Source organism: Scyliorhinus torazame, chromosome 13, assembly GCF_047496885.1.
Source record: "Scyliorhinus torazame isolate Kashiwa2021f chromosome 13, sScyTor2.1, whole genome shotgun sequence".
NCBI lineage: Eukaryota > Metazoa > Chordata > Chondrichthyes > Carcharhiniformes > Scyliorhinidae > Scyliorhinus > Scyliorhinus torazame.
The window spans coordinates 172,723,902-172,742,304 of NC_092719.1; the positions used below are offsets into that span (position 1 = coordinate 172,723,902).

Here is an 18,403-nt window from a genome sequence, read left to right on the forward strand (position 1 = left end):
CAACTTGTATCTATATAGATCCGTTGGACGTAATAAAATGTCTTGAGGTGCTTCACAAAAGCATTATGAAGCAAAATTGAACCACGAGATTGAAAGCTTCGTCTTCGAGAAGCGTCATAAAGAAGGAGGGAGACACCAAGATTTAGGGAGAGAATTTCAGAGCTTGGGACCTAGACAGCTGAAGATGAGGCCATCATGGCAACGCAGTCAAAATTAAAAGCCTACGCTGCTCTATTAACTGCTCTCCCAAACTATCCTGCCACCTTCAATGACTTATGTCCGTGTACATTCCCTCTTTCCTGTACCCTAGGGTTGCTTTTTTGAGTAGAGAGTGATGACTGCAGGTTTGAAGGATAGAGAGAGGCAGTAAATGTAGTGAGATAATTGCTCAACAATATTAGCTGAAATTAGGAGCAACCAGGGTGAGTAATTTTTTTGTTGGGGGATGCTGGCATCAATGGTGGAGGTGAGGATGTGGTTGTGCAAATCAGTAGCTACAGAAATGTTGTAAATGGAGGGCCAAAGGCCAAGCAGTTGGGATTTCGGAAGCGGTATCTGATTTTAAAGTTTTTTTTCTTGGACTGGACACAGAAGGTGATTTGTTTGGAGGATGTGGGTTGAGGGTGATTCAAAGCGATTTATCTTTGCTGCGATGGGAGCAGTAAGGCCACATGAGATGACCAGGTTAAGTAATACCTGTGGATGTAGGTTGGGGAGTGCACGTGAAGATAAGGGCGGAATTCTGACAGCATGTTGAGTTGAAATGGGGTTTGAAACCACTGAGAATGAGATATTGTCATTTGGAGCAGAGGCTAGGGGAGCAAAACCATGAAGAGAACTCAAAAATTATATTGTGCATGGGTGTGTGGTAGAGAATGAGGATTTTAAATGCGAACTGAGGAGTATGCCGCAAACTTGTGTAATTGTGGGATGATTTAATTAGTGTTAAAATCTTGAGTGGATTTTAGATAAAGAGAAACTATTTGCTTTGGGGATTCCAGGAAAATGGGAGACCGCCTTAAAATTCTCGCAAGGCCATTCAGAAATGAAATCGGGAAGGGCTACTTCCACCCGCTGAATGATGGAAGTCTGTTCTTTCCCAAAAGTCTGGCTTTTGGATGGATTTTTGGTTGTAAGGGTATTAAGAGATATGGAACCAAGACAAGTAAATGGAGTTAAGATAACTGATCAGCCATGATCTAATTTGAATGGTGGAGTTGGCTGGAGGGGTTCAATTACTTAGAAATGTTGATAGGAAGATTTATTGCATGAAGGATCTAATTTGTATAAATACAAATTATTCATCTTCAAAATACTATACATAAGCAGGGGTAAAACACATGGACTCCTAGGTCTGTTCCACCACTTGTGTATGATCATACTAATCTATCAATTCTAATTATGCTTTGGGTTGTTCGCAGTTGAAATAGGTGGTGGTGTGAAAATATAATGCTGAAATCTTAGTGTTAACACTGATTCTGAGGGGAAAACAATTTCACCATTGTTTCAGATTGTTGCTCCATGTAATGAGCGAACTGCATCCATTGAAACTTGTGAATCGGCCACGCTCCATTATAATATGGGGCAGTTCTGCAGCTGGCATCTTCTAAAAACATGAGTGGGAAACAGCTCATCTTCCTCCTCTGGATGGTTATCTGGTTTAATTTAAATTATTAGCTGTTCTCTTTTATTATAATACCCCTTTTTTAAATACCTCAGATGTCAGTTGTTTGAAATCACTTATTTCTGTTTTGCAAATAGGTTAGTTGCATTGAGGCAAAACATTTCAGCAGCTACAAATGATGTTTCCGCATAGTGTCTCAATCTGTTGATGTGATACTGTGATGCACTGACCTGTACTGTTAACTAGTAGAAATTACATCCTTCCCTAAAGCTTCTGGTCTTCAGACTGTCTGGGCATTGCTGGGAACTGGAAAGAACCAATGGGCAGCCTGTAAATAACTCGAGCTCAACACCTATATGTCCCCATTTGTGGAATGAGTGTTGAAGATTGAAGAAAATTGAGGAACTTGGGTCACCAAAATGACATGAAGGGGAAATAAGTTGCCTTCTGAATGCTCCTTGATTTTATGGTTGAGAATGTTCTTATTTTGTTTTTATATCAGTATTGTTAGACCGATCTGTTAATGCTTTTTGTGATAGGAGTAGGGACATTTTAACATACTTAGCAAAATGTTCACTTTTTAAAGTCCGTGTGATTATTGTCATAGCTGGTAAGGAAGATGTGAGCAAGACTATTTTGAGCATAGTCAGAGGAAGTGGAAAAATAACAGGGAGGAATTATACACATGATTTGTTTACAATGGAATTTCACTCAAAGGGTTTCTGAATTATGATGCAATTTTTGAATAACTCCTTTAATTCTGAATCATACAGGAATATTTGACTGGATTGGGTAATAAGGAGTGTCATCCCGAGGATTTTTTGAAAAAAAAAGATGGTTCGATGGATAAGTTACTGATTATAATTCAAAATGAAGACATTGCATCTCACATTCACAAGGTGAAGGTGTCCCTCTTCAAAAGTGTTCTGCAGTCAATTGATATAGTATTTTCTACTCCACTGAAAAGTGCAACCAAATGTAAACTGTGATCAGTTATCTAGGGAGGTTTTCATAACGTAAAAATGAAATACTAGGAATTTGTATATTTTAAAGTTTCATGTTTCTACAAAAGTAACGTGCTGTAATTTGAGGTTTTGAATTTATTATGGAAGTCTTTTTTTTGTCATATATGTAGATGTCATGCTTGAGATATGCATTATAATGCAAATGAAACATTGTTTCAATGGGTGCAATATTTGAATGGGACTTAGCAAACTGACTGGCCTTATTGGTATATATTGCCAAAGAACACGTGTAGTAAATGTAGTCTTGAGAAGGTGCATTTGTTTGAGTACACCTTTTCAGGGAGTTTGAGTTTAGCACTGATATAAAGAAGTTTGTTTCACACGGATGCTATATTTGCACAGTGTTAGCCTGTAGATAAAACTCAGCAAAATTAAGCAGGTTATAACTCTCCCTTGCAGTGACTCTCATTCTCTTTGTCCCAATGACAGTCCAGTCCCTGATATCAAAGATGCGCAAGTTAGGTGGATTGGTCATGATAAATTGCCCCTTGGTGTTCAAAAGGTTCGGTGGGGTTACTGGGTTATGGGGATCGGGTGGAGGCGGGAGCTTAAGTAGGGTGCTCTTTCCAAGGGCTGGTGCAAACTTGATGGGCCGAATGGCCTCCTTCTACAATAAATTCTATGATCAGATTTAGGCTGCATTTACATTCTAACAAGGCTATTTCAAATTTACTTTCAGGTTTGTGTGAAGTATTCATACTTGTTTCTGAGAGGTACATTTATTTGAATGGTTTCATTTAATTGCAGATCCCATCCTTAATATCTTTAAAGAAGTTGTCTCGTGTTAGTTTTGCTGGTGTGGATAGCTTGGATGATGTACAGAATCACACATACAATGAGCTGTTTGTCTCTGGTGGATTTATGGTGTCAGATGAAACAGTCCTGAATCCAGAGTGTATTACTGTTGGTAAGTTGGTGTGCTACAGTTCAATGTTCACTGCCAATTCTGATCAGTTTTATGTTGAACAGGCTTGTTATTGTCTGATAGATGTTAATTAATTTAATCTAATCACGCTAAACCTAATTTTAAATTGGGAAATAAAGAATTATGCTGTCTTCTAAAGGCTTCAGCCTACCAGTAAAAATGTCAAAAGGAAGTTTAAAAATGAATGTTTGTGGTTCATTCCCTCACTCTGCCTCCCCTCATGGTCCCCAGCTTTGACATGGCTTGAGAATGTGAATCCTCTTTGGACTAACAGTTTAACATGTTTCTCTTGGCAGTCTCAAATATCTTGCTTTAGTTCCAGAAGTATTGTTGTACTTGCCTAACAATATCAAATATTTCGCCCCCTCAGAAAAACTACAGATATTTCTAAAATTTCTTGACGATTTGAGCACTCCTGAAAGCAAGTGGGTCTGGAAGGTTCACTGCAAAATATACAAAAAGTTGAAGGAGCTGGCAAGGTCAGTGTGTGTGTCTTGCTTCATACTGCTGGACAATAACAAATGAACTATAATCTCTTGCAAATGCCATAGTTAAATATTAATTAAATTTGACTCTTATTGCAAAGGTCATATGCACCATTGAAAATTGTTATGTAGGACGTCCGGTGGCGACTATGAAGGAGTAAGTCACACATTTGGTGGCTCCCGCTCGGGTCGGACTTTTGGACATTTCCCCCTGATTTTTTACCAGACTAGATTTGAAAAATTGATGACAGAGGTAATTGTGAACTGAATTCCCACATTGGTGCATGGAGAGGAGGACTAGAAGTGCTCGCAAAGGCAGAAACAGAATGACAGAGAATGCTTGGGCTGAAGCAGCACCGGGAGGAAGCAGGGCAGATGACCGGTTCTCTGCTTGTCGACCCAGTGGTCAACGGAGCAGTTGATGCAAGTTATCCAGGAGGGCTTCGCCAAGCAGAAGCAGGACTGCTTGGACCCGATTAAAGAGGCAATTTCGCGGCTGGAACTTGGATTGGATGCCCAAGATCAGGCGATCCAGAAAGTAGAGAAGGTGCTGGCTGACCAGGGAGAACATCAAACAGCGGTGGAGTTGGAGGTGGGGATGCTAAGAGACCAGCAGAAAAGGCTCCTGGAGAAGGTGGAGGACCTAGAGAATAGGTCCCGTCGGCAGAGCTTGTGGATCGTTGGGCTCCCGGAGGGGTCTGAAGGAGCAGACGCTGGGGCATACATAGCGGCCATGTTCGAGAAGCTGCTGGGGGATGGGGCATTCCCCCGACCTTTGGAGGTGGCATGGGTCACAGAGCACTTGCGAGGAAGCCGCGAGTGGGAGACCCCCCCCCCCCCCCCCCCCCCCCCGAGGGCAATGGTGGTGAGATTCCACACATCTGGATAAGAAGCGCATTTTACAGTGGGCCAAGCAGACACTGAGCTGCAAATGGGACAACAGAATCCTGCGGATCTATCAAGACCTACGTGCAGAGGTGGCCAGGAGAAGAGTGGGGTTTAACCAGATCAGGTCGACCCTTTTCAAGAAAAAGGTGAAGTTTGGGTTGTTGTATCCGGCCTGTCTCTGGGTCACACACGAGCAACATTTCTATTTTGAGTCGCCTGAGGAAGCGCTGGACTTCGTGAAAAGGCAAGGACTGGTGGCGGACTGAGAACTTTGAATTTTGCTGTAGTGGTTATGTTTTTTTTAAAAAGTTTCTTGTTTCTTGCTTTTTCGGACGTTATTTGTTATGCCTGCTGTAAGTATCTGGAACCAGTTGCAGAGCTGAGTGAGGTAAAGTTTGGATTTGCACGGTTGGGGGATGGAGGTGTGTTTGTTCAGATGCTGGATTTTTTGCTTGTTTTTTTAAAAAAAATCTCTGTCGGACAAATTGTGTTGGGATTGTTTTTCATTTGAATATGTATGTATGAGGGGGGTGGGGAGGGAACAATAGGTGGGAGATTCTCTGGCGCCAGGGGCGAGGGCCACCAAGCTAGCTGGGCGGGCTAGCTCACGGAAGCGTAGTGGGGGGTGAGCAGATGTTAGGCTTATCAAAGGGGTTGATTTATTTTGTGCTGATGAGGGAGGGACTTTTGCTGAGGGACAGTGAGGAGATCGGGGGCGGAGGCTGCCTGTGGGCGGTAGTGAGGAGGTCTGGGGCAGAGGCTGCCTAGGGGCAGGCCCGTGGATGCATGGGGCGCAGGCTGGCGACTGGCCCAAGAGAGGGGCTGGCGCACGAAGGCCCCCCAACTAGACTGATCACCTGGAATGTAAGAGGGCTCAATGGGCCGGTCAAGAGGGCACGCGTGTTCGTGCATTTGAGAGGACTGAAGGCGGACGTGGTAATGCTGCAGGAGACGCACCTTAGAGTAGCTGACCAGATTAGGTTAAGGAAAGGTTGGGTCGGACAGGTTTTTCACTTTGGACTGGACTCGAAGACCAGAGGGGTCGCGATCCTGATCATCAAGCGAGTGGTGTTTGAGGCGGGAAGAATAGTTTCGGATGTGGGGGGCTGGTACATTATGGTTAGTGGGAAATTGGAGGGAGTGCAGGTGGTACTAGTAAATGTATACGCGCCAAACTGGGACCATGTGGAGTTTATAAAGAGGATGCTGGGGAAGATACCGGACCTGGATTCGCATAAACTGGTAATGGGAGGGACTTCGATACAGTTTTTGGCCCTGGTCTAGACCGGTCAAGCTCAAAAACGGGCAGGGTGCCAGCAATGGCTAAGGAGCTAAAAGGGTTTATGGAGCAGATTGGCGGGGGGGACTGGGTGGGGGACCCATGGAGATTTGGGCAGCCAAGAGTAAAGGAGATCTCCATCTACTCTCACGTGCATAAAGTGTACTCCCGGATCGATTTCTTTATTCTGAGCAGGGCTCTACTGACGGGGGTGGGGGACACTGGGTACTCAGCGATCACCATCTCAGACCATGCCCCGCACTGGGTTGACCTACAGGTTAGTAAAGACCGCAATCAGCGCCCGCACTGGAGGTTAGACGTGGGACTTTTAGCAGACGAGGAGGTATGCGGGTGGTTGAGGAAATGTATCCAGAATTACCTGGAGGTCAATGACACGGGGGAAATTTCGGCAGCGGTGGTCTGGGTGGCATTGAAGGCGGTGGTTAGAGGGGAGCTGATCTCGATACGGGCCCACAGGGAGAAGTTAGACAGGACAGAGACGGACCGACTGGTAAAGGAGGTACTACAGGTCGACAGGAGATATGCGGAGATCCCAGAGGCAGGGCTTCAGGTTCAGGCTCCCAGAACGGCGGAGGCTACAGATGGAGTTCGGCTTGTTAACCACAGGTAGGGCGATAGAGCAGCTGAGAAAGGCGAGGGGGGTGATTTATGAGTATGGAGAGGCCAGCAGAATGCTTGCACAGCAGCTTAGAAAGAGGAAGGCAGCCAGGGAGATAGGGAAAGTAAAGGATGGAGACGGGAACCTGGTGGGAGACTCAGCAGGGGTGAATAAGGCATTTAAGGAGTTTTATAGTAGGCTGTATGGGTCGGAACCCACACCGGGGCCAGAGGGGATGAGGCACTTCCTAGAGGGACTGAATTACCCGAAGGTGGGTGGGGAGCTGGTAAAAGGGCTGGGGACCCCGATCTGGATCGAAGAGATAGCAAAGGGGTTGAAGGCCATGCAGTCAGGTAAAGCACCGGGGCCGGATGGATACCCAACGGAGTTCATTGATGAGGACATTCAGTGAGGCAAGGGAGCAAGGGGTGCTTCTCCTGACGATGTCACAGGCCACGATCTCGCTGATTCTGAAGCGGGATAAGGATCCGGAGCTGTGGGTCCTACAGGCTGATATCCCTATTGAATGTGGACGCCAAACTGTTGGCCACAATTTTGTCCTCTAGGATTGAAGACTTGTGTTCCGGACGTGATTGGGGAGGACCAGACGGGGTTCGTTAAGGGAAGGCAGTTGGTGTCCAATGTAAGAAGGTTGCTAAATGCGATCATGATGCCCCCAGAAGGTAGGAAGGTGGAGGTAGTGGTTTCAATGGACACACAGGAGGCTATTGATAGAGTAGAATGGGAATATCTGTGGGAGGTACAGGGATGGTTCGGATTTGGGCAGGGCTTTATTGACTGGGTCAGGTTGTTGTATCAGGCTCCTGTGGCGAGCGCACGGCTGAATAGGACGACATCGGACTATTTTAGGCTACACCGGGGGACGAGACGGGTGTCTCCCCACTGTTGGGCGTGCTGGCTATAGAGCGCTGGCAATTGCGCTGAGAGCCTCAAGGGGATGGAAGGGGTTGGTCCTGGGGGGAGTGGAACACAGTCTCCCTTTACACAGACTACCTGCTCCTGTATGTATCGGACCCAGTGGAGGGGTTGGAAGAAATCATGAGGATTCTGGGGGAATTTGGCTGGTTTTCAGGGTACAAACTAAATATGGGGAAAAGTTAGATGTTTGCAATCCAGGCGAGGGGACAGGAGACACGACTGGGGAACTGCCGTTTAGAGTGGTAGGGGGAAGTTTTAGGTATCTAGGCATCCAAGTGACACGGGAATGGGAACCGTTTTACAAACTTAATCTGGCTCGTCTGGTGGACCAAATGAAGGACTATTTTTGGAGATGGGTCGCGCTCCCATTGTCACTAGCTGGGAGGGTCCAGACGGTCAAGATGATGGTCCTTCCGAGATTCTTGGTTGTGTTCCAGTGTCTCCCCATCTTTATTCCGCAGACCTTTTTTAAACTGATTAGCAAAGTTATCATGGGCTTTGTATGGGCGGGCAAGACCCCGCGAGTAAAAAGGGGATGATTGAGCGTAGCCGGGGAGAGGGCGGGCTGGCGCTGCCAAACTTCAGTAACTATTATTTGGCGGCGAAAAGAGCCATGATCAGGATGTGGGTGGTGGGAGGGTTGGCATGGGAGTGTATGGAGGCGGCCTCATGTAAGGGCACCAGTTTGGGGACGTTGTTAACGGCGCCTCTGCTGTTCCTGCCGGCACGGTACTCCACCAGCCCCGTGGTGGTGGCAGCCCTGAGAGTCTGGGGGCAATGGAGGAAGCATGTGGGAGCGGAGGGTGTATCGGTCTGATCTCCAATCTGTAATAATCACCGGTTTACCCCGGGAAGGATGGACGGGGGGGTTTCGGAGATGGCAGAAGGCAGGAATTGAGAGGATGGGGGATATGTTTATAGAAGGGAGCTTTCCTAGCTTGAGGGAGCTGGAGGAGAAATTTGGATTGGCGAGGGGAAACAAATTTAGGTACCTGCAGGTGTGGGACTTCCTACTTAGACAGGTCTCGACCTTCCCGCCCCTACCACCAAGGGAGATTCAGGATAGGGTAGTTTCCAGAGTGTGGGTGGGAGAAGGGAAGGTCTCCGATATCTATAAGGAGCTCATGGGGTCAGAGGACATGCAGACTGAGGAGCTGAAGCGCAAATGGGAGGAGGAGTTAGGAGGAGAGATATAGGATGGTCTCTGGGCAGCGGCGTTGAGTAGAGTCAACGCGTCCACAACCGCGCCAGGCTCAGCCTGATACAGTTAAAGTTCGTTCACCGGGCTCACATGACAGTGGCCCGGATGAGCAGGTTCTTTGGTGTAGAAGATAAATGTGCAAGGTGTGTGGGGGGGCCAGTGAACCATGTCCACATGTTTTGGACGTGCCCAAAGCTCCGGGGATTCTGGAAGGGGTTTGCAGACGTCATGTCCACGGTGTTAAAAACACGGGTGGCACCGAGTCCAGAGGTGGCGATTTTCGGGGTGCCAGAAGATCCGGGAATCCAGGAGGAGAAAGAGTTGGATGTTCTGGCCTTTGCTTCCCTGGTGGCCCGGAGGCGGATATTATTAGCTTGGAGGGACTCAAAGCCCCCAAATGCGGATTCATGGCTATCTGACATGGCTAGCTTTCTCTGTTTGGAGAAAATAAAGTTCGCCTTGAGAGGGTCACTGTTAGGGTTCGCCCGGAGGTGGCAGCCGTTCGTCGACTTCTTCGCGGCAAATTAATCATCTGCAGAATAGGGGGGGGTTAGTTTAGTTTAGAGTAGGGGGGTTAATACAGGTGGCACCTGTAAGGGAGGAAGCAGGCTTTTTGCACTATGTTTATAGACTTATGGATGTTGTTTATTTTGTCGTCGTTGTAAAACCAAAAATAGGCTTCCGGGTGCGACGATGACCAGCTAAGTCGCACATTTCGGCAGCTCCCGGTGGAATGGACTTTTGGGCTCTTAATAGGAGCCCCAACGGCAATCTTAACGGCAAAAAACACTGCGGTAAACCAGAAGGGAATCCCCCCTGGACACGGATGGAAAAAAGAGAGGAAGGTGGCCGGATTGCGCTGGATCTTCGAGAGCAGTGGCCAGGAAGGCAGGCATAAAGCAAGATGGCGTCGGAAGGAGGCAGTTTAATATGGGGCCCTGACCAACAAGAGTTCCTGCGGCGTTGCGTGGAAGAACTCAAAAAGGAGATGAAGAAGGAGCTGTTGGCCCCGATATTACAAGCGATTGAGGGGCTGAAGGAGGAGCAAAAGACCCAGGAACAGGAGCTTCGCGTCGTGAAGGCAAAGGCTGCTGAGAATGAGGACGACATACAGGGCCTAGTGGTGAAAACGGAGATGCACGAGGCACAACACAAAAGGTGTGTGGAAAGGCTGGAGGTGCTGGAGAATAATGCGAGGAGGAAGAATTTAAGGATTCTTGGTCTTCCCAAAGGTGTAGAAGGGGCGGACGTCGGGGCATATGTGAGCACGATGCTGCACTCGTTAATGGGATCGGAGGCCCCGGCGGGTCTGCTGGAGGTGGAGGGAGCCTATCGAGTTATGGCGCGAAGACAGAGGGCTGGAGAAATTCCTCGAGCCATAGTGGTGAGATTTCTCCGATATAAGGACAGAGAGATGGTCCTCAGATGGGCAAAGAAAACTCTGAGCAGTAGGTGGGAGAACGCGGTGATCCGCGTATATCAAGATTGGAGTGCGGAGGTGGCGAGAAGGAGGGCAAGCTTTAATCGGGCCAAGGCGGTGCTGCACAAACAGAAGATTAAATTTGGAATGCTGCAACCGGCAAGACTGTGGGTCACACATCAAGGGAAACACCACTACTTCGAAACGGCAGATGAGGCGTGGACATTTATTGTCGAGGAGAAACTGGAGTGAGCGGGCCATAAAAAGAACGTTTCGGACAAAGTGGGGGGGTGAATATGTGGGATGAAGGGGGGGAAATGAGGGAAGAGATGACTTCCCAAGTTGTTAATCCTGCGACCCTGTAACTTTTCTCTCTCCCCCATGTCGTGGGGGAGGGAGGATGAGGAGCTGAGGGTGCCGGCCATTGGGGGCGGGGCCAAAAGGGAAGCGCGGGCTTTGTTCCCGTGCTATGGTAATCACGGGAACAGGGAGGCAGGAAGGAGGGGGCCTTGCACAGTGTGAGCCGAGGTCGGCCAGAGTTTGCTGACTTCTGGGAGCAACATGGGGGGTGCAATTACGCTAGTTTGGGATCTAGCGGGGTGGGGGGGGGGGGGGGGTTGTTAATTGGGTTGCTGCTGCTGGGGAGAAGGGGGAGCTGGTATGGGGGGGGGGGCACCGCTTGGGGGAGATACGGCTATGTGGGAACCGGGTGAGGAGCTGGATTGGAAAAGGAGATGGCTAGTCGTCAAGGAGGGGGTAAAGAGCCCCCCAACCCGGTTGATCACGTGGAATGTGAGAGGGCTGAATGGGCCGATTAAGAGGGCACGGGTACTCGCACACCTAAAAAAAACTTAAGGCAGATGTGGTTATGCTTCAGGAGACGCATCTGAAGCTGATAGACCAGGTCAGACTACGCAAAGGATGGGTGGGGCAGGTGTTTCATTCGGGGCTAGACGCAAAAATCAGGGGGGTGGCCATACTAGTGGGGAAGCGGGTAATGTTTGAGGCAAAGACTATAGTGGCGGATAGTGGGGGCAGATACGTGATGGTGAGTGGCAAATTGCAAGGGGAGGCGGTAGTATTAGTGAACGTGTATGCCCCGAACTGGGATGATGCCAACTTTATGAAGCGTATGTTAGGACGAATCCCGGAAGTGGGGAAGTTGATAATGGGTGGAGATTTTAATACAGTGCTGGACCCAGGGCTGGACAGATCGAGGTCCAGGTCCGGAAGGAGGCCGGCTGCAGCTAGGGTGCTTAAGGACTTTATGGAGCAGATGGGAGGAGTAGACCCCTGGAGATTTAGTAGACCTAGGAGTAAGGAGTTTTCGTTTTTCTCCTATGTCCACAAAGTTTATTCACGGATAGACTTTTTTGTTCTGGGAAGGGCACTGATCCCAAAGGTGACGGGGACGGAGTACACGGCTATAGCCATTTCGGATCATGCTCCACATTGGGTGGACCTGGAGATAGGGGAAGAAAAACAACAGCGTCCACCCTGGAGAATGGACATGGGATTATTGGCAGATGAGGGGGTGTGCTTAAGGGTGAGGGGGTGTATTGAAAGGTACTTGGAACTCAATGATAATGGGGAGGTACAGGTGGGAGTGGTCTGGGAGGCGCTGAAGGCAGTGGTTAGAGGGGAGCTGATATCTATTAGGGCACATAAAGGAAAGCAGGAGGGTAGGGAAAGGGAGCGGCTGTTGAAAGAACTTCTGAGGGTGGACAGACAATACGCGGAGGCACCGGAGAAGGGACTGTACAGGGAAAGGCAAAGGCTACATGTAGAATTTGACTTGTTGACTACGGGTAAGGCAGAGGCACAATGGAGGAAGGCACAGGGTGTACAGTACGAATACGGGGAGAAGGCGAGCAGGTAGCTGGCCCACCAACTGAGGAAAAGTGGAGCAGCGAGGGAGATGGGGGGGGTGAGAGATGAGGAGGGAGAGATGGAGCGGGGAGTGGAGAGAGTGAATGCAGTGTTCAAGGCATTTTACGAAAGATTATATGAAGCTCAGCCCCCGGATGGGAAGGAGAGAATGATGTGCTTTCTGGATCAGCTGGAATTTCCCAAGGTGGAGGAGCAGGAGAGGGTGGGACTGGGAGCACAGATTGAGACGGAGGAAGTGGTGAAAGGGATTGGGAGTATGCAGGCGGGGAAGGCCCCGGGACCAGACGGATTCCCAGTTGAATTCTATAGGAAATATATGGACTTGCTGGCCCCGCTACTGATGAGAACCTTTAATGAGGCGAGGGAAAGGGGGAAGCTGCCCCCGACTATGTCAGAGGCAACGATATCGCTCCTCCTAAAGAAGGAAAAAGACCGGCTGCAATGCGGGTCCTACAGGCCAATTTCCCTCCTGAATGTGGATGCTAAGATTCAAGCCAAGGTAATGGCAATGAGGATAGAGGATTGTGTCCCGGGGGTGGTTCATGAGGACCAAACTGGGTTTGTGAAGGGGAGACAGCTGAATACAAATATACGGAGGCTGCTAGGGGTAATGATGATGCCCCCACCAGAGGGGGAAGCGGAGATAGTGGTGGCGATGGATGCCGAGAAAGCATTTTATAGAGTGGAGTGGGATTATTTGTGGGAGGTGCTGAGGAGATTTGGTTTTGGGGATGGGTATATCAGGTGGGTACAGTTGCTGTATAGGGCCCCGATGGCGAGCGTGGTCACGAATGGACGGGGGTCTGCTATTTTCGGCTCCATAGAGGGACGAGGCAGGGATGTCCTCTGTCCCCGTTATTGTTTGCACTGGCGATTGAACCCCTGGCCATAGCATTGAGGGGTTCCAGGAAGTGGAGGGGAGCACTCGGGGGGAGAAGAACACCGGGTATCTCTGTATGCGGATGATTTGTTGCTATATGTGGCGGACCCGGCGGAGGGGATGCCAGAGGTAATGCGGATACTTGGGGAGTTTGGGGAGTTTTCAGGGTACAAACTGAACATGGGAAAAAGTGAGGTGTTTGTGGTGCATCCAGGGGAGCAGAGCAGAGAGATGGAGGATTTACCGTTGAGGAAGGTAACAAGGGACTTCCGGTATTTGGGGATCCAGATAGCCAAGAATTGGGGTACATTACACAGGCTTAATTTAACGCGGTTGGTGGAACAGATGGAGGAGGACTTTAAGAGATGGGACACGGTGTCCCTGTCATTGGCAGGTAGGGTGCAGGTGGTTAAAATGGTGGTCCTCCCGGTGGTGATCACGAATTCTTTTTACAAAAGAATCGAGAAGAGTATTGAGTTTTGTGTGGGCTGGGAAGACCCCGAGAGTGAGGAGGGGATTCTTGCAGCGTAGTAGGGACAGGGGGGGGGCTGGCACTACCGAGCCTAAGTGAGTACTACTGGGCCGCCAATGTTTCAATGGTGTGTAAGTGGATGGGAGAAGGGGAGGGAGCGGCGTGGAAGAGATTGGAGAGGGCATCCTGCAGGGGGACTAGCCTACAAGCAATGGTGACGGCACCGTTGCCGTTCTCACCAAAGAAATACACCACAAGCCCGGTGGTGGTGGCTACATTGAAAATTTGGGGGCAGTGGAGACGGCATAGGGGAAGGACGGGAGCTTCAGTGCGGTCCCCGATAAGAAACAATCATAGGTTCGTCCCGGGGAGAATGGATGGGGGATTTGGAGCATGGCAAAGAGCTGGGGTAGTACAACTGAGAGATCTGTTTGTAGATGGGACGTTTGCGAGTCTGGGAGCGCTGACGGAAAAATATGGGTTGCCCCAAGGGAATGCATTTCGGTACATGCAATTGAGGGCTTTCGCGAGGCAACAGGTGAGGGAATTCCCGCAGCTCCCGACGCAGGAGGTGCAGGATAGAGTGATCTCCGAGACCTGGGTGGGGGATGGTAGGGTGTCGGACATATACAGGGAAATGAGGGACGAGGGGGAGATCATGGTGGATGAGCTGAAAGGGAAGTGGGAAGGGGAGCTGGGAGAGGAGATTGAGGAGGGGCTGTGGGCTGATGCCCCCTACGTAGGGTAAACTCATCGTCCTCGTGTGCCAGGTTAAGCCTGATGCAATTTAAGGTTTTACACAGGGCGCATATGACAGGAGCACGGCTCAGTAAATTTTTTGGGGTAGAGGATAGGTGTGCGAGATGCTCGAGAGGCCCAGCGAATCACACCCACATGTTCTGGTCATGCCCGGCACTACAGGGGTTCTGGGTGGGGGTGGCAAAGGTGCTGTCGAAGGTGGTGGGGGTCCGGGTCGAACCAAGCTGGGGGTTGGCTATATTTGGGGTTGCAGAAGAGCCGGGAGTGCAGGAGGCGAGAGAGGCTGACGTGTTGGCCTTTGCGTCCCTAGTAGCCCGGCGCAGGATATTGTTAATGTGGAAGGAAGCCAAACCCCCAAGTGTGGAGACCTGGATAAACGACATGGCAGGGTTCATAAAGTTAGAACGGATTAAGTTTGTGTTAAGTGGTTCGGCTCGGGTTCACCAGGCGGTGGCAACCGTTCGTCGATTACCTCACAGAAAGATAGAGGGAATGGAAAAGAAGTAGACAACAGCAGCAACCCAGGGGGGAGGGGGGTGGGGGGAGGAATCGAACGGACTCTCAGATGTTATTGTATATGTATAATATGTATAGGTAGTTGTTATAGGTAATTGTATATTGGATTGCTGGATTGTATTTTTGGAGAGTATTTATTTTGGACAAGGCAGTTGCCATTCAGTTTTGTTTTTGTTTATATTATTTATCTATTCGTTTAAAACTGGCCACTGTTATTTATATTGCCTTATTGTTGTGTAAGAGAAACGCTACGTACTGTTATGTTTGGCCAAAAATCTTGAATAAAATATATATTTTTTAAAAAGTAAAACCAAAAATACCTCAATAAAATATTCATTTAAAAAAAAAAAAAAAGAAAATGGTTCTGTAAATGTTTCTTGTAGGTATTCTCACATTCCCCATGGTGACCCATCTGGGCCAACTCTTTCCTTCCCCCATGGTGACCCATCTGGGCCAATTCTTTCCTTCCCCCATGGTGACCCATCTGGGCCAATTCTTTCCTTCCCCCATGGTGACCCATCTGGGCCAATTCTTTCCTTCCACTTTGAGCAAGTTATCCTACCTCTATTTTAAAAAAAAATATTTTTGTGTTTTGCATTTATTTGTAACAACATTGCCAGGAAGAGGGGAAAAAATAAACATCTGAATATACAGGAAACATGCATACAGATGCGAAGCATGTTAACATTGGGCTCCCTGTAGTTGGTTACCACAACCGTACTGTTTAACTATCTACCTGTTGCCCCATGATATTACAACATACCAGGGACGTGTTTGAGGCCACCAAGGCGTACCATATTGTTGTTTGCTGTGCCGTATCCCTGGGATTTTCATTCCCTCGGTACCCCTTGGTTCCTCTGCCCTACTTCCCTTGTACTCTGATAGTGTCACCCCCCCCCCCACCTTATTGGTTGCTAGTCACAAACAAGTCAGTAAATTGCCTCCACGTGTTGGGAAAGCCTTCCTCGATCATAGGAATTAGGAGCGAGGTGCAGAAGTAGGAAATTCAGCCCTTCGAGCCTACCCCACCATTCAATCAGATCATGGCTGATCTCTTCCTGGTTTCAAATCCACCCCCCAGCTGTTCCCCATATCCCTTTAACCCATTTTTGATCAGAAATATATCTAGCTTTTCTTGAAACCATTTAATGACTCCGATTCCACTGCACTGTGGGGCAGCAAGTTTCACAAATTCACCAACCTCTGCGAGTAGTTCCTCATCATTCCAGTTCTAAACCTACCGCCTCTCAACCTGTATCTGACCCCTCGTTCTAGGGAACATTTGGTTTACTTTATCAATCCCTTTTAGTATTTTATATTCCTCGCTCAGATCCCCCCTCATTCTTCTGAACTCCAGTAGGTAGAAGCCCAAACTGTTTAATCTCTCCTCGTACGCCAACCCTTTCATCCCCAGAATCAATCTGGTGAACCTCTGAACTGCCTGCAATGCCACCACATCCTTCCTCAAATACGATGACCAAAACTGGACATGACATTCCGGATGTGGTCTCCCCAATATCCTATGCAATTGTGACGACATCTTCTCTAATGGCGAATTTGATCTTTTCCAATTTGAGGAATTCTGCTATGTCGGACATCGAGTCTGCAGCCTTGGGTGGTGCTCTCAAGCCGAGCATGAGTCTCTCGCGGGCCATTGGGGAGGCAAATGCTCGGGCATTTTCCCCTCCCTGTAAAGAGCGCTGGCTGTTCTCGATACCCCGAAGATTTCCACTGGTGAGCATGGCTCCACGCTCACCCCTACAACTTTGGATGGCCTCGAAAAAGGCGATCCAGCACTCAACAAGTCTGAGATATGGCCAGAACATGTGGTTGTGCATGGCCGTGCCTCCCAGGTACTGTTAACATTTGTCTTCCACCTCCAAGAAGAACCCACTCATTGTGTTCTGGTCAAGTGTGCCCTGTGCAACCACCTTTCGGTTTGTTCGGCTCAGCCCTGCGCATGAGGAGGTGGAGTTCGCCCTGTGCAGTGCTTTGATCCAGAGGCCTTCCCTTTCTCTGTGCCCAGCTCCTCCCACTGTCTTGTCCAATGGGGCACTTACCTCCTCAAGCAGTCATCCATATATGTCAGCGCAGCATCCGTCCCCTTGTCTGTCTGATTTTAGGGTTCGAAGTCTGTCCTGTAGGGTATGCCCAGGTAGCTGGGGGAATGTTGGGGTCTCCTTGCGGAGGAGGTTCCTTAGCTACGTGTATCGGAGCTCGTTCCCTTTCTGGAGCTGGAGCTTGTCCGTTAATTCCCCAGGGTCGCTACTTTGCCATCTACGTATGGGTCCCCTACCATCCGTATCCCTTCGTCCTGCCTCCATCTTTTAAAGGAAGCGTCCATTGTTGCAGAGGTGAATTTATGGTTTTTACAGATGGGGGCCATAGTGGTCATTGCATATTGCACCCAGATTGAAATGGTGCCCGAGTTGATTCCACATGCTCAGTGTGGCCACACCACCACTGTGCTTCTTGACTACTTGTTTGGGCTAAATGGGAGTGAGGCTGTGGCAAGTGCTCGGAGGGATGTCCCTGTACAGGAGGTCTCCGCTCACCCATTCCAGCTCTTTCATCCACCCCCATATCCTTTCGGCATTAGCCGGCCACTGATAGAATAGGAGGTTCGGAAGGGCCAGCCCCCCCCCAATGCTCCTCCTCCATTGTAGATTGGTTTTACAGATCCTAAGGGCCCCCCTCCTCCACTGCCCCCGCCCACCACTACCACACACCCAAATGCCATTATCAATTTGTCTACTTTGGTGAAGAAGGCCATGGGGGTAAAGATTGGGAGGGATCTGAATAAGAAGAGGAATCTTGCAGTACGTTCATTTTGATTGTCTGCACTCTCCCCAGCAGGGAGAATGGGAGCGAATCTCATTCCGCAGGTCACTCTTTACCTCCTCTACCAGACGTGATAGGTTCCACGTATGGATTAGTGTCCAGTCATGGGCTGTCTGGATCCCCAGGTGTCGAAATTAGGTTCAGGCCAACTTAAACGGCAGTTTCCCCAGCTCTGATTCACATCATCTCCCCCCCCCCACCCCCGAGCATTAATTTCATCAACTGCTCCATTGTTGGGTGGGCTGGCATTTGCTTTGGTGATCCTGGTTCACCAGTGTAAAATTGAATCTGGGTTCTTGTGTTCTTTTGTTGGATCCCTTCCCAGCCTGTGAGGCATACACAACCTACCAACCTGCAGCTACTAGTCAGATATTTTTTTTAAATTACTTTTTCTGAGTTACAAAGCCAGGGCTCAGAGTGTGGACAGGAACGAACCCCTAATCCAGCTCCTTGCCTGCTCCAAAAACCAATTCAAATTCAAACTGAATCCAATTCATGGTCCCCACAAGGAGAGACATACCAGATCTGAGCTGAAAGGCAGAGCAGATACCACACTTGATCTTAGCCAAAAGGCCGAGAAGTGATTACTAGTCAGATATCTTAAACATCATGGCTACCCACCACTATTTCCAACTACCTC

At 48.9% G+C, this 18,403-nt stretch overlaps 1 protein-coding gene and 1 pseudogene across 3 annotated transcripts in view; one reads left to right on the forward strand and one right to left on the reverse strand.

Annotated features, from left to right (window-relative positions):
• tasora (transcription activation suppressor a) overlaps positions 1–18,403 on the forward strand; it is a 116,799-nt gene that overhangs the window by 94,116 nt on the left and 4,280 nt on the right. For all 3 annotated transcript variants that reach the window (XM_072472451.1, XM_072472452.1, XM_072472453.1), the window contains exons 18-20: positions 2,398–2,523; positions 3,397–3,556; positions 3,945–4,053. In XM_072472451.1, the coding sequence (XP_072328552.1) occupies positions 2,398–2,523; positions 3,397–3,556; positions 3,945–4,053 (395 nt within the window). The remainder of the gene's footprint in view (positions 1–2,397; positions 2,524–3,396; positions 3,557–3,944; positions 4,054–18,403) is intronic.
• On the reverse strand, positions 18,142–18,348 carry LOC140388695 (U2 spliceosomal RNA; annotated as a pseudogene).